Here is a 26,187-nt window from a genome sequence, read left to right as displayed (position 1 = left end):
AATAGATACCAATAGAAAAAGCTCACAGGACAGTTGTTAATTTTTAAAATAGCAAAATACAATTAGTCAACCTGAATCTTAATGAATAAGGCCCGACCTTACCAGCCCTAAAATATTAGTATCTTCCCATTTTGCCTCAGTGAGTTGGAGTACCAAAGAAAGTCTGAACATTCCTCAAGAGAGCTGAAGAGCCATACTCACATCTGAGAAAAACAATTTCAGCCTGTGATAAAGTCAGAGTTATCAGTTTCCTTAACTTGTGTAGGGGTCCTTTTACTAAAGCTTAGTGCATGTTAACAGAATTAACATGTGCTAAGTGCCACGTAGACCAAAAGCATAAAATAGGACACACAGCATTTAGCTTACTCTAACCTATAGTAAAAGGGCTCCCACAGTGGGCGAAGACCAAGGGTCCATCGAGCCCAGCATCCTGTCCACGACAGCGGGCAATCCAGGCCAAAGGCACCTGGCAAGCTTCCCAAACGTACAAACATTCTATACATGTTATTCCCGGAATTGTGGATTTTTCCCAAGTCCATTTAGTAGCGGTTTATGGACTTGTCCTTTAGGAAACCGTCTAACCCCCTTTTAAACTCTGCCAAGCTAAACACCTTCACCACGTTCTCAGGCAACAAATTCCAGAGTTTAATTATGCGTTGGGTGAAGAAACATTTTCTCCGATGTGTTTTAAATTTACTACCCTGTAGTTTCATCGCATGCCCCCAGTCCTAGTATTTTTGGAAAGTGTGAACAGACGCTTCACATCCACCTGTTCCACTCCAGGTGGAAGGACTTGCTTCCTTGAGGGCATGAAAAGCCAAAGAAGCTGCAGTCTTACCTGCTTGGTGATTGGACGCCAAGGGGTCCTTTCACTAAGCCACGCTCAAAAGTGGCCAGCGCTGTTTGTAGCACGTCGGTTCACCGTGCTCTGTGGCCACTTTTAGTGTGACGGGACAATGGCCGCATTTGTATATTTTCCTGTAGCGTGTGGCCATTACCGCGGGAAACCTTACTGCCACCTATTTACTAGGTGGTAAGGGCTCCTGCATTACTCCTGCACTAATTGAGTAGCGTGTGGCAATGTATCCATGCTACCCAATTAGAGCAGGGCACATCTACTCTCCGCCCATAGACACGCCTCTCACACCGAAAAATACAAACTATTTTTAAATGCAGGATTAGTGTGCGCTGTCTGGCACACTACCATAGGACGCACTGTGTTTTTTGGCATGTGATAAGCACACGCTAATGCCTACTGCGACTTAGTAAAAGTGCCCCCAATAGAGGGAGACCAGCAAAGAAGAGGTTTTATCCCATTTCTTAATCCTAGTGAATATCTTGGCTGTGATGTTAAGCACCAATTGTAGCTTGGTCAGAGTTTTCTTGAGAACACCAATATAAATTGTATTGCAGTAGTCCAAATGATTCAGGACTCCTGCTTGTGTTTGCATAACAGTTCAATTGTCTTTTTACAAGAAAAAAAATGGAACTGCCTATCCAATTTCAGAAATATGAAAGCTTATTATTGACCATTACTAACTGAGTTCCCAGAAAGAGCTAATCCATCAAACTTCCAAGGTTTTAACTGCTGATTAGAGAAGAAATGTGATATCATTATGAGTAAGTGGCAGGAGGTCTCTGTGGAGGGGGTTGCTTACCCACAATATCTCCATCCTACAACATTTTAGTTTATTGATTTCCATCCATCGTGCTATTAGTGACAAGCAATAATCAAAAATACTCATATAGCTATCTTGAAAATAGTCAAATAGCAAAAACTCTGAAAGAATGCAAAACTGTCCTGGGGGTGGGGGGAAGCACAAGGTAGTCATTCACAATACCCCACACCCTCCAACAGTAACTTTAACTTTACCCCTTGCAACTAGCCTCAGAACTCAGTCATGTCAAGATCCTTCCCTTTGCTATCAGCAGGAGGCAACAAAAGCAGTGTTCTTACCTGCTGATGCCTCCTCTGTCACCCTCCTGACATGGGAAAAGCACCAGGGAGGGGGAAAGTTGAGAGAGAAAAAGAAGAATTCTCATATTCAGAAAACGTTACTCACATGAGAATCTCATCATCTAGGCCTCAGTACAGACAATAAACATACATAAATATTGCAAAAGCCAAGTTTACTGACAACATCCATGAAAGCCAAAAGGACATCTTTCATTAAATGGAAAACAGATCCTACTGAGGAAATTAAGTATGAGTATAACTATCATCAGTAACTTGGATATAAAACAGTAATAAGGCTGGCCAATAAAGACTTTGAAAAGAAACATGCTGCAAGGCCAAAAACTTACACAAAAATCTTGAAAACTTTTTTCAAGTATATTTGAAACAAAGAGCTCATGAGGCAGTAGGTTGGATCACAAGACGACCAAGAGGTAAAAGGAGTGTCCAGATAGCAAAGGGCAATAGCAGAAAAACTAATTGAATTTTTTGCCTCAGCATTTAGGGCCCTTTTGTAGAGTGGCAGTAAGCCTAATGCAGGCTTACCGCTCGCTCTTTCGGGACTACCGCTGGCCCAACGCGGCCACCAGCAGTAGTCCCGCCCCGAACGCACACCATTTCCGGGGGAAAAAGAAAACCCCTGGAAATGGCTCGCGCGGCAGTAACCCAGTGGTAATCGGGCATTGCCGCGTGCTGCCCGGTTACTGCCGGATTAGCGTGGGAGCCCTTTTCACCACCTCAATGGATAGCGGTAAGGACTCCCCGTCGCATTGCCATGCAGTAAGAGTTCTCTTACCACATGGCCATGTGTGCCTGGGGTCTTTTTACACGCTGCGGTAAAGAGGGCTCTGGCACATGGGAAAAATGGCTCCCGCCGCTAGTGCAGGGCCCTTTTTCCCGCAGCTTGGTAAAAGGGCCCCTTACTGAGGAAGATGTTCAATGGAAACCTTTGATGGTGATGATTTGAAGCAACTAAAGGAAATCATAGTTTGTGTATTCGGGAATTCAGGGATGTTTGGATTGTGGGGATGAGTAGTGAGGTGTGGAGATGTGAGAAAGTATATTCTGGAGTGTTCTTACTCTTCTTTCTTACAGTTCTACCTCCATGTTCTTTTCACCTTTCCCTCATCCCTTATCCTTGCACTTAACCTCTCCCCTTCTCTTTACACACTCCAGATCCTCAGGTCTTCCTTTGAATTTTCAATAGTTGTGAAATAGTAAATAATAATAATAAAACCCCTTGCAGACCACCACCTTGATGTGATGAAAGGGCTTGTGTACGTCAATGAGACCAAGAGCTATGCTTGTGGTACTTTAGCTACCAGGAGGATTGCTCAAGCCAGACAAGTCTTGGTTGAGGGGCCAGACTGAATCCTATTCTGATGTGACCCCTAATACTGAATACTACACCAACACAGCTTCTAATACTGGAAAAAGATTATTCATGATTTATTTATTTTTATTTATTTATTGCATTTGTATCCCACATTTTCCCACCTATTTGCGGGCTCAGTGTGGCTTACAATACGTTGTGAAAGTAGAAATACAATTGGTCATAATATGATTATGGGTGCGTTGTGAAGAGTTGTGTGAAGATAAGGTCAAAGTCAAAATATCATCTAAGAATAAAGCAATGGAATGTGACAATGGGGAAATGATAGGGCGATGGGACAATAACGAAAGGACTTTAGGGTGAGTGTGGTTTTGAGTGTGATTCAGTTTTAATCCAGGGAAACCCAATGAAGAAAGTGAACAAAGAAGAATCATATGGATAGAAATGAACAAAAAAAAAAACTAGAGACAAGTTAACCCTGTAAATAAATAAAAGTATGGCGGTAAAATCGCTCTTTAAAGTTATTTTTTATATAATACACTGTATCATTTCCTTACCTGTAATTTGGTTTTCTATTTCACCCTGCATATGTATGGACTCCATAAAGATGGTGCGATTCAAAATAAATCGTGCGCAAGCAATCCCTCGGTACGGCTGACAAAATCCATCCTCTTCATATTCATCACTAGAAATGAATCACACACATGCAAAAGAAGTTAAAAGCATATTACTGTAGACATTCACTATGAAGGAGACACTAGAGGGAGCCAGCATTTTAAAAAATTGAGTTTAGTTAATCTGGCAACATACTGTATGATGGATCAAAGCAATGAATACTTATTCTTCAGGAGCCTGCACGACATTTCAAACATCAGACTTCATCTAAGTTTTCAACATCCTGGAGCTGTTAGCTTTGTTAAGCAGATATGCAAAGCACAGTGTTGGTCAAACCTTCATTCTCTGGTTTTTGGCCCAGTAGTTCCTTCTTTCTCTGTTTATTTCCAACACAGAGGTGGTGTAAGGATTCTGGTGCTATGAACTTTCATTTGCAACTACCCAAGGGATTTTTCCTTCATCGATGCATCACCCCTCGCCCACTGTTCCTAGTCTCATCATCACAACAATGGTTGTTAGGCTGAAAGCTATGAGTCAAGGGCTCTTTCCGGGAACCTGCATCACTGGCCTTATATCTGGTCACTAGAATGGCAATTCTATAACTAGGTGCTCATGGGTATGTGTCCCTTTCTGTGCGTAAAGAACAGGAAAAGTAGCACATATGTAAAATCTTTCCGGGACCCTGCATCACTGGCCCTATATCTGGTCACTAAAAGGGCAATTCTATAACTAGGTGCTCATGGGTATGTGTCCCTTTCTGTGTGTAAACTACAAAAGAAGCATGCATATGGACATACACATTGATGGGACATGGGCAGGGATCCCAGTTACACATGCCCTTGCTGTATTTGGGAACCTGTATTTACATCAGGTCTATGGCTAGCGTAACTGTGGATGCTGGGTTACACTAGTATTTTATAATAGAATCTGAGCGCCCAGATGCCATTATAAAATAGACTCTTGCCACATGGCATTAGTGTGCATAAATGGATACATCCACTTATAGAAGAGGCTCCTAGGTGTCACACTTATTGATGATTATGGTGCTCATTTTTGAAGCATATGGACGTCTCATAACGGCCAAACAACCATCTATCTGCTGAAAATGCCCAAATGCCGATTTTCGAAAAGCAAAAAATAAGGCGAATTGCACTGCAGTTCATCCCCATAGCAAGGAGGCGTGTTAGAAGCGTGTTTTGGTTGGGATTAGGGTAGGCCCAAAAGTTGGACGTCTTTCGGCAATAATGGAACAGGAATACATATACATCCAAGGCAAAAAAGAAGGACGTTTGTATTTATACTTGTTTCAATCACATCCAAGTAATAAAAAGGTTAATCAGCTGACCACTGGTGGGGGGGGGGGGGGGGGGGGGGGTTAAGGCTTGACCTCTCCATAATTCCTTCCCACTCCCTTAAGAAATGAAACTGAAAGAGGATACCAGGTGCTATGACAGCATCAGATATTATGGGCATACCCAAAAGAGCAGCAAGCAGCTGCCAGGAGTAGCCAAGTGGTCAGTGCAGTGGAGTGTACACAAAGGGAACCCGGTCCAAATCATACTATAACTAGTTCTTATTTAGTGGAAATTGTGAGCCTTCCAAATACAACAAAATACCTACTGTAACTACATATAGGAGATATCAGCAGGCTTGAAGGCTATTATGGTGGTGTACAGTTAGGTATACCTGGAGGGCTCACAATACATAATAAAGGAGTTTAGGTGGGATTTGTACCTGAGGGCCATTTTTAAAGTCTACTGCACTGACCACTAGGCTGCCTCTCTCTGCATTCACTCATTCTTTCTCTTCTCATTTCAAGGTTGGACTATTGTAATATTGTCCTCTCTGGCCTCTCTCTTAACAATCTGAAAAAGCTACAATCCTTACAAAATACCACAATTTGTCTCCTATGCCATGCTCGCAAACATAATCACTTCTCACACCTCCTAAACAACACCAAAGAAAACATAAAAAACCTTAGTCCTTAGCTTTCTAGCACTCAGACTTGGTGCCCCGTCACACCTAGCTGCCCTCCCTATACCGTATTCTCCAACACAAGTCCTATGACCCCCCCCCCCTTTGGAGGTTGGTTGGTCTATTGGCAACCATTGTTTTCTGTCTTCCCCTTTCCCAGTGTTGTATAGTAACTAAGTAAATGTAACTAGTTACTGTACTTAGGTAAACGTTCTATCACTTTTACTTGTAAAGAAGTACAGAATAACATTTGTTACTTTTACTGAAATAATAATTTCACCAATATTTATTACATTCAATAATCCAACTGAATACAAGAAATAGAATTAAAACAAACAGGAAAATATCTATCTATCTATCTATCTATCTATCTATCTATCTATCTATCTATCTATCTATCTATCTATCTATCTATCTATGAGGAAATAACAATCAAATATTAGTCCACAATAGAAGGACCAAGAATAAGGTAAAGCACTATAGGAAAAGAAAAATCTTAGGAGGTCGTATACTAAAGATTAGCTCGAGTTATCTGCAGCAGGGTCCACAGGAATAAAATGGGCCCTGATGCAAATAACTCGAGCTAATCTTTAGTAAAAGACCACATTAATATCATAGCGGCAACAGAGTAAATATAGCAAGCCAATTAAGGATTAACTATGGGAACTGCCTTAACATTTAGCAAGCCTTCTCCATAATAAAAAATGAATCCTGAAGCTGTTTAGGGGCGAGGGAAAGAGGGCATTATCCAACATATAGCACAAAACAGAATCAAGGAAATTACAAAAAAAAATCAATTGGCCAACCCAAAACCAGGACCCACGGTTTTAAGGCCAATTAAGTCCCTTCGTCTGAACTGGTTCCAAAAAAATCAGGAAAAAGCACTGAACAACGCTCGTTTATGCCAGGCATACAAACTCTGGATGCTCCCCCAGATCATGATGGCAGTAATACCATAATTAAGAAGAGTTTCAAGGAGATCTTCGTCAGGGACCCAGATTCAATCTGCCACTAGCTGCAACAGGATTTCAAGATTTGTGGCGCAGTCTTTATATTTGTTGCAGATAGCAGCAGACTGAATCTGGGTCCCTGATGAAGATCTCCTTGAAACTCTGCAGTGTCGGACATTAGATGGATCCTGCCAGCATTCAATTGTTTGGCATCTGGAGAGTATTGGTCTAACGCTGCATGAAGTTATGCCTGCTGGGTGTAGTGCATGCACCCGACTTCCTTAATATAAGTGCGCCTTAAGTAATTGAAGAAGTGATTAAGTCTAGCTACGAAGCATTTCAGTTTAGCTAAGAGGCATTTCTAGTATTTCAGTATTCTGTTTAACTTAGAATTATTCGGTTAAACTATTTTCTTTTTGGGGTAATGTGTATACTGTGTATAATGAAATGGTCGATTGTGAAGAACAAGGTTAAATAAGAATGCAAATGATCATTGGAACAACATAAGGTTAAATAAGAATGCGAATGATCATTGGAACAACAGCTAAGTTGTGGTAGATTTGAGGAATTTTGCTTTCTTTTAACCTGTTAGCTATTCTACGATATACGAATGAGTGAATGAGTGCTTCTTTTAGGTGGAAGGACATGGGTAGGCTGATTTATTTTGTGAAGTTATAAGTGTGAATCGTCACACTTTTTGAGAAAGTAGGGATATTAGTTATATTATTTGTTTTAGTTGTTAATTTTGTATACTACATATTGTTTTGGCATATGTATATGGATTGGGAGCACAAGATATGCTCATATTTATACATAGTAGATTTTCAATGATTGAGAAACTTATCCACCCTCTAGGAACAGCCTTTGACCTTAGGGTGGCATTTGGCTTGGGTGAGTTACTGCTCTGAGAATTTGTCCTTCACACACAAAATATTGAGTTTTTTTAAGTATTTGGATTTGTATTAGTGTGGAGGCTTTCTACACATGACCTTCTTCTTGACACCCTGGTTTGTTGTATTTCTATTGAAAGAAAGGCATATCTTTCCTATCTGAACACTGTAATTCCTTTTACTACTACTATAAACTACTATAAACTACTATAAATCACTTCTACAGTGCTACCAGTGGTACGCAGCGCTTTACAATTGAACATGAAGAAAGACAGTCCCTTTAATCTTCTCTCTAGTGTGTACACCACTTTGCCCTATGAGTCAATTAAGGTGGTATAGTAAGAACAAAATAAACATAAATATAAACATATAAGGAGTTCAAAGAATAATTCAGGAGTACACAGGAGACAGAAGACACTTAAACATCTGCCCTTTTGGGTGCCTGAAGGAACGGAGCACCCTCTACACCCATTCTGAAAAATCAAGGAGTAATGAGAGACTGGGTTACATGTGTATTTTCCAACAGGACAACCTAGACAGTCCCATCTACCAGTGGTCCAGGAACATCTATTGGGCTGAACATAATTTTACCATCCAAGTCTGTGGGGTCACTGAGGATCCCAGCAAATCTCATCTCAACCAAAGTTCAAGGATTCAGAGACCCTGAGTCTCAACAGTTTTCATTGGAATTGTAAGTGAAAGCCTTATTAGACTAAACAAACCCTTCTTACTATCCTGAGTGGTGGGATTAGTGCTAGAGCTCTAGAGACTTTGCAAATAATTCTTGTTGATATTTGCCACTGCCACATTGTATTTATTCCAGACAGACCATGGTTCAGTAAACCCTTCACAAAGGTGGTTAACAAATCCCAAAACAGTTGGCTAGGTAGACTGGCTTCGGCATAGACTGGATTATCATGAGGGTGAGAAGTGCAAAGTGTGGAAAGTTCTTAATGGCCTTCCGGAGATTACTGGTCCCGGCACTGATCCTAACTAACTAAATAAATTCTTTTTATGTTGGGGTCCCCCTATCTGGGTATTCACCATGGGATCCCCTTACACTTCTTGTTTATGAATGCTAAGATGATTTCTTACTAACTAACCTCTGAATATTATCTGTACATCTTATTGATTCACTCCACTGAACATCCAAAATCTATGTCCCAGAGATTAGCATTTCACAGAAGAGGTAGCAATGACTAGAGAAGGTATTTACATCTAGTTCATGCTTTTCCCTCTCATTAGACATTTATCATCGTGCTTTTGCATCAGGTTAAGTATTGAACTTCCAATTTTTGTTTTTGCTTTGCCTTCACTTCCTGTTAGCTTCTCCTAATGATTCTGACTGTTTAAATGTTAAAGTCATATAACACTTCATTAATTTTCACTAAGTGCTATAACTGTCAGCTGTAAATACTATTTGACTACACAGAGTCTGTGAGGTACAATTTCTGTTTCACTTATGCATTTAAGGGCTGAGACACTGAACATGAATTTCTAGAGCTCAAACCCTGCCTTCCAGGGCTACCATGATTAGTTAAAATACAGTGACATTGGGTTGGTGGATCATGACCATCTAAACTTCAGGAAATCACTAAAAACCACCCTCTTCAAAGAGGCTTACCCCACCGATCCAACGTAAATCCCCACACCTAGCAACACAACATAACCAATGATCGTACTGGACAAGATCTTCATTCCCTTCGACCCTCATGGTGCCTGATACACACCTACCTCACTCGACCACAATATAACCTTGTATTTGTTATCAACCGACTGGCGAATGCCTTTATGGTACTATCCACCTTATAATTGAAAGAGAAAAACGCCTAGATTTCGACCCAAATCGGGAGATAGACGTTTATCTCACAAAAAAGAATAAATTGGTATAATGGAAAGCCGATTTTGGACGTTTTCAACTGCACTCCATCGCGGAAGCGTACAAAGTTGACGGGGGCGTGTCGGAGGCGTGGCGAAGGTGGAACTGGGGCGTGGTTATCAGCCGAGGAGAGATGGGCGCCTTTCGCCGATAATGGAAAAAAAGTATGCGTTTGTAGCTAGAATTTAGGGCACTTTTCCTGGACCCTGTTTTTTCACGAATAGGGCCCCAAAAAGTGCCCTAAATGACCAGATTACCACCAGAGGGAGTCGGGGATGACCTCCCCTGACTCCCCCAGTGGTCACTAACCCCCTCCCACCACAAAACATGATGTTTCACAACTTTTTATTTTCACCCTCAAATGTCATACCCACCTCCCTGGCAGCAGTATGCAGGTCCCTGGAGCAGTTGTTAGGGGGTGCAGTGGACTTCAGGCAGGTGGACCCAGGCCCATCCCCCCCTACCTGTTACAATTGTGCTGCTTAATGCTTAGTCGTCCAACCCCCCCAAACCCACTGTACCCACATGTAGGTGCCCCCCTTCACCCCATAGGGCTATAGTAATGGTGTAGACTTGTGGGCAGTGGGTTTTGAGGGGGATTTAGGGGGCTCAACACACAAGGGAAGGGTGCTATGCACCTGGGAGCTCTTTTACCTTTTTTTTTGTTTTTGTAAAAGTGCCCTCTAGGCTGCCCGGTTGGTGTCCTGGCATGTGAGGGGGACCAGTGCACTACGAATTCTGGCCCCTCCAACGAACAAATGCCTTGGATTTGTTCGTTTTTGAGCTGGGCGCTTTCATTTTCCATTATCGCTGAAAAACAAAAACACCCAGCTCACAAATTGTCGAATAAAACATGGAAGTCTATTTTTTTCGAAAATACGGTTCGGTCCGCCCCTTCACGGACCCGTTCTCGGAGATAAACGCCCATGGAGATAGACGTTTTCGTTCAATTATGCTCCTCTATGTAAGCCACATTGAGCCTGCAAATAGGTGGGAAAATGTGGGGTACAAATGTAACAAATAAATAAATAAATAAAAAGTGCACATGTTATTTCATTGAAGTAATACGATATCGCGTTAAGTGAAATAAAATGAAAGAAAAACAATCATATTCATGTGGGTCCACATACTACGTTTGCAAGGTAACGAAAAAGAATATTCAGAAAAGGCCAAGTAATATGTAAATAAAATGAAAAATCCATCATTTTTCATGACATTATTCACTGTCCACTGCATCACCATGATGTCAAAACGCAAGGGTGCTTTGTGATGCTATTTCATGCTGCCGTTTGTTGTAAAGGTTACTTCACTGCCAGGGTCACTCGTTACAGGAAGACTCGATAACCTTCTGGCACTGATCCATAGAAGCAAGGTGACATGAATACAAGAACTGTCATGTTGGGAGTACTATACAAGGCACAGAGGGCCGGATTCAACAGATGGTGCCGCAAACGTTCGTGCTAAGCTAAAGGGCATTCTGCACAAATGCCGGTGCCTAATTTTCAAGAGTTTGCCCCTGGATTCAATACAGCATGCCTAGCCCCCTACGCCGAAATCCAAGTGTATTCTGTAATAATGTGCATAAGTCAATCAGTGTTGTTAACAGCACTTAACAAGCAATAATGAACACTAATTGAGAATGATTAAAATTTATGTGCATAACTTGCTAAGCGTATTCTGTAACGCACTGCACCTAAATTCTAAAGTGCGCAGGCAAAAGGGGGTGTGGTTATGGTCAGGGAAATGGGCGTTTTTTGGATGTTCCAAAATTTACACGTCTAGTTATAGAATACGGCCCAATGCGCCTAAATATACATGCTAGGAGCAGTTTCTGTCTAGTTAAAATTCTTTGAATGTCAACCAGCATTATGCATTTTGGGTGCAGAAATCCAGAGGCATAGCACACAAAACAGGGTAGAATGCTAATGTCCAAGAAACAGGAATGAGACTTTGGGTAATTATATCTGATGAATTCAAGGTAAGGAAACAGTGTGACAAAGCAGTGGCTAGAGATGGGAGGACACTGGGCAGCAAAAGGAAGGATATAATTACTAGAAAAGGGTAAGTGATTATGCCACCCGCTACTGACATGACATCGAATGGAGGACTAGCCTAAGGGTTGGTGCAGTAGCCCAAGAAGCAGTAGAACTGGGTTGAAACCCCACTGCAGCTCCTTGTAACTCTAGGCAAGTCACTTAACCCTCCATTGCCCCAGGTACAAAATAAGTACCTGTATATAATCCCCCTAATTCTATAAAAGTCACCATAAATTGCATGTCTGTCTAATTATTGGCTCATTATTCAATTAAATTGCACATGCAAATTAACACACATGCAATTTAATTGAATGAGCCAATAATTGGCTTAAGCAATTATTGGCACTAATTGAAATAAATTAACATGTACAAACCTAACTGTAGGTGCATAATCCGCACCTATATTTTACACGAGTCCTGGAAAAGGGGGCGTGGAAATGTGAGGGTCAGGAGCATTTTGGGGTGGAGCCTGGATGTGGATTCTAGTTATGTGCGCAATTATAGCATAAGTGGGTTCTGCACGTAAATTTAGGCAGGGCATTTGCACCATGTTTTCGCTGGTGCAAATGGACGTGTCTAAATTTATGCGCAACCCCTGCACTTAAGCGCTATTCTATAAACTGTGCCTGACTTCAGGTGCGGCCCATAGAATACTGCTTGAGAGTTTTTTTCCGCGCCAAAGTTTTAGGCGTGATTTATGGAATTCACCCCAATACGTAAAACATTTTGATTGTACCTACAGAAAGGCGGTATATCAAATCCCATCTTGCCCTTTCCTTTCTCACAAGTGGGCATGCCTAAATGTGGGTACATAGTAGAGAATGACATGGGGACAAAGTTTTTCCCTGTCCCCGCGGGTTCTATCTCCGTCCCCACCCCGTCCGCACAGGTTCTGTCTCCGTCCCTGCCCCATCCCCACAGGCCCTATCTCCATCCCCACTCCGTAGGCTCTGTCCTCATCTACAGAAGCCTTGAACATCCAATCAATAGCGCTGATTAGCGAGTTTAGCAATTACGTTATGTGCATTGTTATAGAATACACTTCGATTTCTGTGTGGAAATTAAGGCGCCATGTATAGAATCCCAAGGTTAGTGCCTCCTAAATGGGAGATGGTAAGTGGTCCTGCATTAACTCAGCAGGTACTGTGCGCTAATGGGAACATTAATGTACAACCTGCCAGAAAGAATAGATGGATGCCCCCAAAAGGTGCCATCTAACATCGGGGCTTAGCATGTGGTAGAAACCTTCATTACAACGCACTAATTCCCTAACTCTATAAAGGCTGCCATAAATTGTGTGCGCAAATTTGGGCACGCATCCAATTTCCATGCACAATTTAACTGAATAACGGTCTATTTAGCACCAATAATTGGCATTTTAACAAGAAATTATTGGCACTAATTAGACTTTATTGGCATTTATGTGTGAGTAAAAAAAGGGGTGCGGAAATGGGAGGGTCATGGGCATAACGGGGGCGATCCGTGCATTTATGCGGATTATTATAGAACAAGGGGGATATGTGCCCAATTTAGGCGTGTGTGTTTGCACCACGTTTCAGCTGGTGCAAACTGCTGTGTCTAAACTTAGGCGCAATCCCTGGGCATAAGCACTATTTTATAAACCACGCGTATCATTTTCAGCGCTGATTTTTTTTTCGGCACCATATATAGAATTCATCCCTAAGCCCAGATTGCAGTGCACTTTAGTAAAAGGGCCCTGTGCTGCATTAATAAAACGTGTGTTCCTACAGAGAGTTTCCGTCCAAATCAGCTCTGCAGAAAGCTGTTATTAAATGCAAACTACAGACCTCTAAAATGTTAGTATTACACCAGAGAATGCAGGGAAGATGCATTAGGCACAGCAAATGGATTGGAAAACTTAAGGTTTATTTTACATTTACTCCTAATATGACCTCCTTCCTTGCTCTGCTCCCAGTTTCTTCTTCCGGCATACCTCTGTTTCTTGGGGGTGGGGGGTTGTGACACACCCTTGAAACAGCATTCCCTGAAGCATAGAAACCTGTTTCTGCCTGATGTGAAGCTGGATTTATAATATAAAAGAAAAGAAAAGATGGAAAGGATTAGATGGAAGAGAAAAAATAGCCTGAAGCTATATTGTGTCCAAAGTTGACCTTTTTTTTTTTTAAGTGGTCATCTTTTCATAATGAAAAAAAAGCTCAGCTGTTGTTTCTTGTGCTTGATCCAACCTTATATAAAAATTAAATGACATTTTGTTTTTACTTGGCACACTTCCATTTAAAGCAGCAAGCAAAAGCTTCCTTTCAGACTTTCCAAAATTGCAGAAAATAGACCATTGGGGCCGAGCTAGAAAAGAGAATAATGAATGAAACGTGCTATAATGGAGAGAGAAACACTGGTCATACAGTCAAGAAAAACAGGGGGGGGGGGGGGGGGGGGAACACAGTAAAAGACAAAAACAATTTAGAGAAAACCTGGGCACAAAAATATAACCAACCCCCTTTTAATTTACCAGTCTACAGTGGGGGAATTCTGTGCAAACGTTTTGAAATTTCTGCATTGCTTATTTGTAGTGTTTTTGCTCAGAATTCCCCTTTAGTTCCATCTCTCACTCTAGCTCCCAGCTAGACCCCTAATTCTGCCCCTACAGTCTTCTCCCACTTGCAGTACTCCCACCTCCCATTCTCCCTTCCCCTAGGCACTCACCTCCACTTCTTATTCTTTCTCCTTCTCTCCCCAGCTATCATTCTATCTCCCTTACCCTCCTCATGGCACATCCTCAAGTTTTATTTCCCCCACACCAGTGGCACAACCTCAGCTTGTTCTAACCCCACCCCCATGGAAAAAAACTCAGCTTTCACAAAAATTCCAGGGCACACTCTCACCTTGCTCTGCCTCCCTCCCACCGTACCAAAATGGCATACTCAGCTTGCTCTGCCCCCTCCCACTCTCCCCACATGACACACTCAGTTTGCTGTGCCCCCTCCCAGAAAGCACACTCAGTTTGTTCTGTCTGCCCCCCTTCCCATGGAACATTCAGTTTGCTGTGCCCCCTTCCCCACTGCACACTCACCTTGCTGTGCCCCTCTCTCACCCAGTGCTTTTTTTGTAGGAAAAAAGGTACCGGTACTCATGGGTAACTTTAGGGGCGGGGTCACTATCTATGGCTCAGCCCCTATAGTAGTCACACCCCCTTTACCAGCCATGGTGCATATAAACAGGCATGCAGAACAGAGAAAGCCTCTCTTCAAATTCTTCAAAAAGCAACATGAAATCCTAAGAAGCTAGACTCTGCATGCAGCACAATACCAGGAAAACAAAAAGAAACATGATTGCTCCTATACAGTGCAAAATAAAACAGAAGATGTAAATTCTCAAATTGGACGTATTCCAAACACTAAAATTAAAATAAAATGATTTTTTTTTTACCTTTGTTGTCTGGTGACTTTGTTTTTCTGATCATGTTTTGTAAAAAACGTCCAAAAATCCAGTGCCAAACATGGTCATTTTAAAAACCAGAGCAACATCTAACTTTTTGGCTCAAAAATCACCCTATTTTAGATATTTTTGACTTGGTGTGTCTTTCTTTTAGGGCCATTTTCAAACAAAAAATGTCCAAGGGAAAAATGCACAAAAAAACCACCAATGGGATGTCTGGGGGCCAGTAGTCCTACTAGACTGGCTACACAGACATCCCATGGGGCAGCCTAGGGGGCACTGCAGTTAACTTCACATAAAAGGTCCCAGGTATACATCACATCATAACCCCCTTACTGTATGATGAGCCATCCAGGGATAGCAAAATATGTACTGTGCCCAACTGACATCAGACAGCTGCACAAGCTACTTAACCTGGTGGTCGACGCTGGAGAAGAGCAGAGGCTGTAGCCACCTGTGACTGCCTGAACCTTACTTGTTCTTTGCCATTTGTGTACTTGTCTGTTAAGCAGTTGCTTCTTATGGAACACTAGTAAAACATGCCCGTTTCTGACATAAATGAAACGGGCACTAGCAAGGTTATCCTCCAAGTTCCAGCTTGCCCTCTTCTTCCCCCTTCCCTCCGAGTTCAATGCCCCCCTCCCTCCCTATCCTCCCCTTCCCTCCGAGTTGCAGACCCCCGCGCCTCCCTCCCTCTCTCTCCTCCAAGTTCCAGGCCCCCCTTCCCTCTGAGTTCCAGGCCCCCTCCCTCTCCTCCCCTCCCCTCCACGTTCCATGCCCCCTCTCTTCTTCCGCCTGCCCCTCACCTTCCTGCGTGCCGGGCTGAATTTAAAAGTTCTTACTTCGGGATCTGGCGGAAACAATGAAAGTCGAGCAGGCACGGCGCTTCAGCCTGCCTTCCCTTCTGTCTCAGCTCTGCCTCTGGTCCCGCCCAATACATGCACCTACACTATCGTGGGTCACTTTTTACCGCGGCTTAGTAAAAGGGCCCCAAATTTTTTTAGGGACTTTAATTTGCATGCAGATTTGTGGGCATCTGATTTAGCCATCTCTAGCTTTTTAGATATGGTTCAGTCTTTGGGTTAGAAGCAAATACTTAATGAACTTATGCATGTTGGGGTTCTATGTTGGATTTAGTTTTTGTTCCTGGTGTTTGTACTTTTAATAAAATTGACAAAGAGGTAGTTCTTGCAGTACCTTGGTCAGATCACTTTCTAATTACATGCTTTTCACACGGGAGGTGAAACATGTAAATAAAAAAAATTGCTCATTTAACCTACTTCATTAGAGACCCTTATGAGACTTCTGACTTGAGAGCGAGAGTTTCATCAAATTTAGCTGACCTTAATATGCTAAATGTGGATGAGGCAGTTAATTATTGAAATCAAATATTGTTAGATTCTTTAGAAGCGATTGTTCCTAAAAAGAAGCGTTTGGTGGTAAGATCTCACAAGAGGCACCTTTTACAAAGCAGTGCTACTGATTAGCGTGCGCTGAATTCATAGAAGCCTATTCAACTCCCATGAGCTTTTTTGCATTTAGCACATGTTAATCAGTAGTGTTGCTTTGCAAAATGAGCCCAAATTACCTTGGTACTCTGATGAACTGAGGGTGCAGAAACGTAAACTTCGTCAAGTTGAAAGAAGGTGGGGGAAGTATCCGTCACGGGTTTTATTAGAATACTAGTAAAAAAGGCCCGTTTCGTAAACAAATGAAACGGGCGCTAGCAAGGCTATAGAGAGAGTGAGAGTGTGTATATGTATGTGTGTCTGTGTGACACAGAGAAAGTGTGTGTGTGTCTCTGTGTGAAAGAGAGTGTGCACAGGTAGGGTGAAAATGAAGAGACAGAAGTGAAATTTTACATAGGACAGCTGAACCATTTGAGGCGTGTTTGTGTGTCTGTGTGAGAGAGTGTGTATATGTGTGTGGGTGCCTGTGTGTGTGAGATAGAGACAGTGTAAGTGTGTGTGTGTGTGTCTGTGTGAAAGAGAGTGTGAAAGGGTAGGGTCAAAATGAAGAGACAGCATTATAATTGTACATAGCACAGCACAAACATTTGAGGCAGTTATTGCCTTATCTCCCCTGCCGTCCCCTCCATACCCAACAATTCGTTCCTTGTCTTCCATCCCCTCTGTGTCCCGTGTGTATATGTGTGTGTGAGAGAGAGAGAGAGAGAGAGAGAGAGAGAGAGAGAGAGAGAGAGAGGGGTGCTAGCAGTCCCTGTGATAGTGGCAGGTCAGTTGCTCATTATAGCCAGTTAAGAGTGAGAGTGTGTGTGTGTATGTGCTGTTTTTTCCCCTTCCCTCATATGCCCTCCGTGTCCGTTGTTTGTGTGGAGAGCAGAGATCTATATGGTCCTTTTAGCGTTGCTGTTGACGTTGCTTAGCAACTGTGTGCTGCTGGTTTTCATTGTTCCGCGATGTGTCTTATGTCACGTTCCGTCGCTTAGTAACGGGTTCGCGATGCGATTGGTTGAGTGTCATTGGTCCGCCCTCGACGTCATGACGTTTTATGCGGGGGGCCGGGCCAACACTCATGGGCGAATTCCTGGTTTCACCACCATGCATTTAGAACGTTGGGACGTGTGGAGGCTTCAGAACGTTGGAGGTGCGTTTTATATAGAGAGATAATTTGGAAGCACAAAGATATAGGTCTATTAGTGTTCTTGCAAAAAAAAAAAAAATTATTATAACAAGGTAATTGAAGATTCTGTATCTGTATCCAAAGAGCTTTTTGTTGTTTTTACTAGACTTACATAGGGGCCAAAAACAGCACAGTCATTTCCTCCTTGGATGCTGATGCTTTTGCGATTGGTTTCCAACAGAAGGTACGGAATATTATTGTTAATTTTGATGCTGTGGATTTGCCTCTGGAATTAGATTGTCCACTGGATGATGGGTCTTTTTGGAAAGATTTTCAATTGGCAACTCAAGAGAATGTCAAATCTGCTTTTTTCATAGTTAAAACCACATCGTGTGTGTTGGATGCTTTTGGTTGCTTTTGAAGCCATAGAGATTATTGTAAATAAGTCCTTTTTGGATGGGAGAATGCCAGAAAATTTGAAAACAGCTACAGTGAGACTGTTGTATAGCTCAACGTTAGACTCTAGTGTAGTGGATAATTATAGACCTATTTCATTTTTGCCTTATTTAGCCAAGACTATTGAAATGTTGATTTACAACCAACTATTGGAGTTTCTCAAAAAGAATGATGTTTTAGATCCTCATCAGTTTGGCTTCAGAAGAAATCATGATACTGAGGCTCTTTTACTATCATTATTAGATACGGTGAAAACAGGATTTGATAAAGGAAGTCATTTTTTGTTGGTCACGATGGACATATCTGCTGCATTTGATATGGTGAACCATCAGATTTTACTTGGAAGGTTGAGGTCTATTGGAATCAGTGGTTGGGTACTAAGCTGGTTCTAATCTTTTCTGGAAAATAGGAAATTTTGTGTAACGGTAAAGGTATTAAGTCTGTCGAAGTTCCTTGTTTATCTGGTGTTCCTCGAGGAAGTGCACTATCTGCTGTTCTATTTAATATTTCTTTTATTGCCTCTTTGTCAGTTATTGAATTGTTTAGACTTGTCATACAAATTATATGCGGATGATATCCAGTTTATTATTCAGCGTGATCGAGTACACTGCGCTTTGAATCAGTTGTCAAGAGTTTGACTGCCATTCAGTTATGGATGAAGGGCAATCATATGAAATTGAATGTGGGTATAACACAGGTTCTTTTGTTATCTAGCTATTCATCGGAAGATATTCCTAATTGTTTCCAGATAGGTGATGTTTCAATTACATGAAAAAAATTACACAAAGGAATCCTGTTTAGAAGGAATGGATCCACGGAATCTTAGCAGAGATTAGGTGGCAACGCTGGTAATTGGGAAGCTAAACCATTGCTGGGCAGACTTCTATGGTCTACGCTAGAGAGTTGCACGGGAACAGAAATCCTACCCATCCCTGCCCGTCCCTGCTGGAATCTTACCCGTCCCCACCCATCCCCGCTGGAATCTTACCCGTCCCCACCCATCCCCGCAAAAATTTAAACCATCCCAACCCGTCCCCACCCGTCCCCGCAAGAATTTAACCCATCCCCACCCATCCCCGTAAGAATTTAATAGTACATAAAAGAAAGTTCCAGTCAGCTCCCTTTCTGGATTTGAGCCACAACACTGTAGGCAAGGACGGACCGGAAGTTGAAACTTGGAACACTCTGGTGCGCACATGTAAGATTTGTCTCTGATTCATTGGGATTGTGTGCTGAGAGGCCGCCACATGCACGCGCCAGTAGGTCAGGTGACATCTGATTCTCGTGCCTGTGTCAGAGCTGAGGTCTGTGCACCAGCCTGGGAGCAAAGAGGATTAATAGTAACATAGTAAGTGACAGCAAATAGACCTGAACGGTCCATCCACTCTGCCCAATAGTCACACTCATGATCAATTCATCATTAAATCAACGAGTGTGATATTATATACTTGATTATGGTCTTTCTTTCGTGTTTCTAGAACAAAGACCACAGGATTCTATCTGGCCCCATCCTTATGTTCCAACTGCTGGAGTTGCCATCGAAGCCCACTCCAGCCTATTCATGTTCTCATTTGTGGGACACAGACCGTAAAAGTCTGTCCAGCACTGTCCTCATGTTCCAGCCACTGAAGTTGCTGTCTAAGCCCTTTCCAGCCCATCCTACACCAGATTGCCATGTATGAGACACAGAACATACAAGTCTGCCAGGTATCAGCTCTAGTTCATCACAGCCAGAGTCGCCATCTAAGCGTCACTTGACACATCCACACACATGCAGCCATTTAAGGTTAGCTTTTATATAACTTCCATTTTCTAATTAGAGATCCTCTGTGTTCATCCCACGCCTTTTTGAATTCCGTCATCATTTGTGACTCTACCACCTCCTTAATGGAAGACTTTCCACATTTATGCTGTTAAATCAAGGAAGAAGAGGAGGAGGAGACAGCACTCAAATAAATTGGTATTCGGTAGATGAGAGGCTGGTGCAGGTGCAGCTTACACTTCCACGGGAAGCCCACAGAACTGGTTCCATCCCCGCGGGAACCCCGCAGGAACTGCCTCCGTCCCCGCGGGAACCCCGCAGAACTGCTTCCATCCCCGCGGGAACCCTGCAGGAACTGCCTCCGTCCCCGCGGGAATCCCGCGGGGACGGAAGCCGTGCAGCTCTCTAGTCTACGCCCTGATCGTGACTGAATAGATATGGAAGGGCTGGAGTGTAAATTTTAAGGGGCTTCGACGGTAGCTTCAGAACTTAGTACAAGAACAGTGTTCGGCAGGCTTCTTCGGTCTGTGCCCTGAGAAAGGCAATTAAATTCGCCGATGACACAAAATTATTCAGGGTCGTCAAGTCGCAGGAGGAATGTGAACGATTACAGGAGGACCTTGCGAGACTGGGAGAATGGGCGTGCAAGTGGCAGATGAAGTTCAATGTTGACAAGTGCAAAGTGATGCATGTGGGTAAGAGGAACCCGAATTATAGCTACGTCTTGCAAGGTTCCGCGTTAGGAGTTACGGATCAAGAAAGGGATCTGGGTGTCGTCGTCGATGATACGCTGAAACCTTCTGCTCAGTGTGCTGCTGCGGCTAGGAAAGCGAATAGAATGTTGGGTGTTATTAGGAAGGGTATGGAGTCCAGGTGCGCGGATGTTATAATGCCGTTGTATCGCTCCATGGTGCGACCGCACCTGGAATATTGTGTTCAGTACTGGTCTCCGTATCTCAAAAAAGATATAGTAGAATTGGAAAAGGTACAGCGAAGGGCGACGAAAATGATAGTGGGGATGGGACGACTTTCCTATGAAGAGAGGCTGAGAAGGCTAGGGCTTTTCAGCTTGGAGAAGAGACGGCTGAGGGGAGATATGATAGAAGTGTATAAAATAATGAGTGGAATGGATCGGGTGGATGTGAAGCGACTGTTCACGCTATCCAAAAATACTAGGACTAGAGGGCATGAGTTGAAGCTACAGTGTGGTAAATTTAAAACGAATCGGAGAAAATTTTTCTTCACCCAACGTGTAATTAGACTCTGGAATTCGTTGCCGGAGAACGTGGTACGGGCGGTTAGCTTGACGGAGTTTAAAAAGGGGTTAGATAGATTCCTAAAGGACAAGTCCATAGACCGCTATTAAATGGACTTGGAAAAATTCCGCAGTTTTAGGTATAACTTGTCTGGAATGTTTTTACGTTTGGGGAGCGTGCCAGGTGCCCTTGACCTGGATTGGCCACTGTCGGTGACAGGATGCTGGGCTAGATGGACCTTTGGTCTTTCCCAGTATGGCACTACTTATGTACTTATGTACTTATGTAAATCAAACTCGGGTATACATATAAAGTATCACATACCATGTAAAATGAGTTTATCTTGTTGGGCAGACTGGATGGACCATACAGGTCTTTATCTCCCGTCATTTACTGTGTTACTATGACACATTGTGGTTTTTTCAGGACAATCTTGTCTTACCATTCCCTGAGAGCAGCATCCATCTACATTTATATATGGTACTCACGACAGGTTATTTGACTATACTGATTTCCAACATTCATCAGTGTCTCTATGACCCCTGAGGCAGGCGGGTTTGTCCCACCGAAACACAGTCCCATGTCGGGTCCATACTGGTGCAAATAAAAGTTTTTTCCTGGACAGTTACTTGTGTGGGATTTTTTTCGCATATATGCCCAAGACTGTTACTCTTGTTGTCTCTTCTACTTTGTTTTACTGACAATTACAATTCTGCACAAAGTTTGGAATCTTTGAGTTATTTTGGATTCCTCATTGATTATGACATTTCAAGTTTTAAACATAATACATAATAATTTATGGTTTTCCATAAATTGAGGAGTGTTTGTAACCTGAGAGAATTGCTATCGGTCTCGAATTTCCAAACTGTGGTTCAGAGTTGGTAAACCCCTCGATTTCACTACTGAAATGGATTGTTAGTATGTTTTGCGGGCATTACAAGTGGCACAAACTTCAGTGGCTAGAGTGATTGTAGGTTGCTCATGTTACAAGAAAATTTCAACTATTTTACAGCAGTTACATTGGTTGCCTGTTGAGAATAGAATTTTACTTGTGTTAAAGGCTATTTCTAATTTAGGGCCTCTTTAATCAAGCTGCACTAGCGGTTCCCACGTGGCAATGCTGATGAAGCCCATTCAAAGTTTGATAAAAGAGGCCCTTAGTCTCACCCCAGATATCTGCTATGTTGAAAATCCATAATCCAGTGAGGAGTTTAAGATTTTCCACCAAATGTTTGTTAGACACTGCTATTGTACATGAAATAAGGTTAGAGGAATATCATAATAACATTTTTAGAGTTATGGGTCCAACTTGGTGGAACTGCTTGCCTGTACCTTTAAGATCAGTTCAGGGTGTTGACCTTTTTAAGAAAGGCCTGAAGACGTTTTTATTTCGACAAGCATTTAATCAGTAATGTTTAGTAACTCCTAACTATTTATTCTGGAGGGTTATTGCTTGATATTTAACTAAAATTGATTTTGTTTACTTTTATGTCAGAAGTACGTTTTATTGTATTGTTTATGTTTTTAACTATGTATTTTAGTATTGTAAGCCGCCAAGAACTTTCTGGATTGTGCGGGACAGTAAATTATGTAAATAAATAAATAAATAACTGCACACCACTACAATAGTCCTTATGCTTGCGGTGTCACCAATATGTGGGTTCAGTAGGTATTTTGTGGTTTTTGGGGTACTTACACTTTTCACCATAAGTATACTAGTTAGAGTGGGATATGGGCCTGGGTCCCCCTTCTCTACAGTCCACTGCACTGACCACTAGGCTACTTCAGGGTTCTGCTTGCTGCTCTAAGAGGAATGGCCATTATATCTGCAGCTGTCATAGATCCTGGTATGTACTGTCACTTCCACTCCTAGAGGGGTGGGAGAGGGGTCATGCCTTTATCCCTTTAGTGGTGCAGGCACTGTTATATATAAGAAAATCACTCTGGACTCATTTGGCTAAGGAGATGACAAGTACTTAAATTGGCCCTTAGATTCTTGTTAGATGGTGCAGCAATAAAAGGAATAATGTCAAAATGGAAATATTATAGAAAAATAATGCAACATGGCAAAGCAAAACATAACAAATATTCATGACCTTACCAACTTCCGAAAATCACTAAAGACCTACCTTTTTACCAAAACTTACCATAATAATTAATAACAGGGACTCTAACACATCACTACTTACTAGAGAATCTGTCTGTTTTTTTTTTGTGATTTATCGAATTGTTTAATCAGTCTGTTTTTTGATTTATTGAACTGATTATATCCATTGTGTTACACTTGTTCTTTATGTAACCAATTGTTTTATCTACTCTTGATTGACGATGTTAGGATGTATTATTGTAAGCCACATTGAGTCTGCAAATAGGTGGGAAAATGTGGGATACAAATGCAACAAATAAATAAATAAATAAAAATACAAAAATACAATACTGTGCACAAATACTAAAGATTACCCCAATAGATATATGAATATATATGTAAATATGTAACTACAATATATCCTGAGAAGAGATTACCAACTTAGCAGCTAAGTTAGGCTACTGACCTCAGGCCCTGAGACAACCAGTCCTTCACAGGCAAAATCCAAAACTAACTAAACATGAACATAAGAGGAAAAGTTGTGTATCTCACTCTCGTGGTCTGTAACTTCGGAGTCCAGATGGGGTGATGAATCGGCTCCTCCCTATTCAGGCTACAGCAGAAATTCCTTCTGCAAGCCACTTCTGATGAGGTATTAGTCTAATGTCCAGTAGCCAATCACACAGTCTTTGTGGAAGCCACAGAGCTGCTTCTGAACTTGACCTTGTGCTGTGCTCAGCTCAGAGATACAGGTGTTCCGGCAATTCCCCTCCAAGAGAGATCCATACACCAAGAAATCTTCTTCTCCTCTGCTTGATTTTCCTTCTCTCCCTCTCATGTCTAGATTTGGCACTGAGATGACCATCATGGACCAATCACATGCCATCTGTGCAGGTCACATACGTTCATCACAGTGAGGGGCCCTTGTGGGCATCCAGCAACAACAGCTTATCAGTCAGTACCAAACTCCCCTCCATGGTTCACAGATGTTCCTGGAGAGGCACACTCCTACACACCTTCCCAGGAGGTTAGTTTCATGTAAACATGTCCTTGGATGAAGTCACTAGCAAAGCTGTGCCAAGAAGTATTTTTTCTTTGTAGAAAAGTTTGTTCATGTTCTATTAAGGCCTCAGGCTGCAACATCCATATTGGTTCAGCAAAGATTATTCAAGCCTAACCAGGTCTCAGACCACCAAAGGTGAGACAGCAGGAACATCTGGTCAGTTTGGGCACCTTGAGGGGCATAACCAAATGGCGCCGGCCAAATAGATGGCCGGCCATCTATATGGCCGGTGCCATAAAGAGCTGTCCCCGACCGTATTATCGAAAACGTTGGCCGGCCATCTTTTGTTTCGATAATACGGTTGGGGCTGGCCAAATGTCAGAGATGGCTGGGTTTGAGATGACCGGCATCGGTTTTCGCTGATAATGGAAACTGAAACTGGCCATCTCAAACCTGGCCAAATCCAAAGCATTTGGTTGTGGTAGGAGCCAGTATTTGTAGTGCAATGGTCCCCCTGACATGCCAGGACACCAACCGGGCACCCTAGGGGGCACTGCAGTGGACTTCAAAAATTGCTCCCAGGTGCATAGCTCCCTTACCTTGGGTGCTGAGCCCCCAAACCCCCCCCCCAAAACCCACTCGGCACAACTCTACACCACTACCATAGCCCTAAGGGGTGAAGGGGGGCACCTACACGTGGGTACAGTGGGTTTTGGGGGGGTTGGAGGGCTCCCATTTACCACCACAAGTGTAACAGATAGGGGGGGGGGGGTAAGCCTGGGTCCACCTGCCTGAAGTGCCCTGCACGCACAAAAAACTGCTCCAGGGACCTGCATACTGCTGTGATGGAGCTGGGTATGACATTTCAGGCTGGCATAGAGGCTGGCAAAAAAATGTTTTGTAAAATTTTTTCTTTGGGTGGGAGGGGGTTGGTGACCACTGGGAGAGTAAGGGGAGGTGATCCCCGATTCCCTCCAGTGGTCATCTGATCAATTGGGGCACTTTTTGAGGCTTGGTCCTAAATATAAATGGACCAAGTGAAGCCAACCAAGTGCTCGTCAAAGCCGGCCATCTTTTTTCCATTATCGACCAAAGCCGGCCATCTCATAACCATGCCCCCCGTCCCGCCTTCCATACCCTTCCGAAATGCCCCCTTCAACTTTGGCCAGCTCTGCGACGGAAAGCAGTTGGAGCAGGCCAAAATCGGCTTTCCATTATACCGAATTGGCCGGGTTCATGAGATGGCCGGCCATCTCCCGATTTGTGTCGGAAGATTTTTTACTTGTTCCAAAAGTACAAAGACTAGGGGACACTCAAGGAAGTTACATGGAAATACTTTTAAAACAAATAGGAGGAAATATTTTTTCACTCAACAAATGGTTAAGCTCTGGAACTCTTTGCTGGAGGAGGTGGTAACAGCGGTTAGCCTATCTGGGTTTAAAAAAGGTTTGGACAAACTCCTGGAGGAAAAGTCCATAGGCTGCTATTAATACAGACATGGGAGGCAACTGCTTGCCTTGGGATTTGTAGTATGGAGTGTTGCCACGATTTGGCGTTCTGCCAGGTACTTGTGACCTGGCTTGGCCACTGTTTGGAAAACAGGATACTGGGCTAGATGGACCATTGGTCTGACCCAGTATGGCTACTCTTATGTTCTTATCAGAACGATTCCCAGCAAAAACGCATAACCTGTCAGCTTTGTGTGGCCTTTTGAAAAGAGGTGGGATTCAGGGGTGGGCATGGGGGTAGATCTCTGAGGAAGCTTCTGGGTGGGGAGTTCTGTGTGGAAGGACACTTCCGGGGGGGGGGGGCTATTTTGGAGGTCTTTGACATGGTGGGGGGGCACTTTGGGAGGGGGTTTGTGATTTGGGGGGGGGCTGGGTGTACATTTTCTGTGAACTCTGGCCAGCTCCTTTAAGATATGGCTTGGGAGTATTGGGCTGTGCTTTTATAGCCCAATACTCCCTGGATGGTAAAATAATTCCAGCTTTTT

The 26,187-nt window shown here is 42.8% G+C and overlaps 1 protein-coding gene across 1 annotated transcript in view; it reads right to left on the bottom strand.

The window, feature by feature from the left end:
- Positions 1-26,187, bottom strand: part of ROR1 (receptor tyrosine kinase like orphan receptor 1) — a 439,308-nt gene that overhangs the window by 40,406 nt on the left and 372,715 nt on the right. Inside the window, exon 5 of the mRNA XM_030206495.1 lies at positions 3,845-3,972. Coding sequence (XP_030062355.1) covers positions 3,845-3,972 — 128 coding nt within the window. The remainder of the gene's footprint in view (positions 1-3,844; positions 3,973-26,187) is intronic.

Source organism: Microcaecilia unicolor, chromosome 6 (genome assembly GCF_901765095.1).
Source record: "Microcaecilia unicolor chromosome 6, aMicUni1.1, whole genome shotgun sequence".
NCBI classification, from domain to species: Eukaryota; Metazoa; Chordata; class Amphibia; order Gymnophiona; family Siphonopidae; genus Microcaecilia; species Microcaecilia unicolor.
This window is presented reverse-complemented; position numbering and strand designations above follow the sequence as displayed.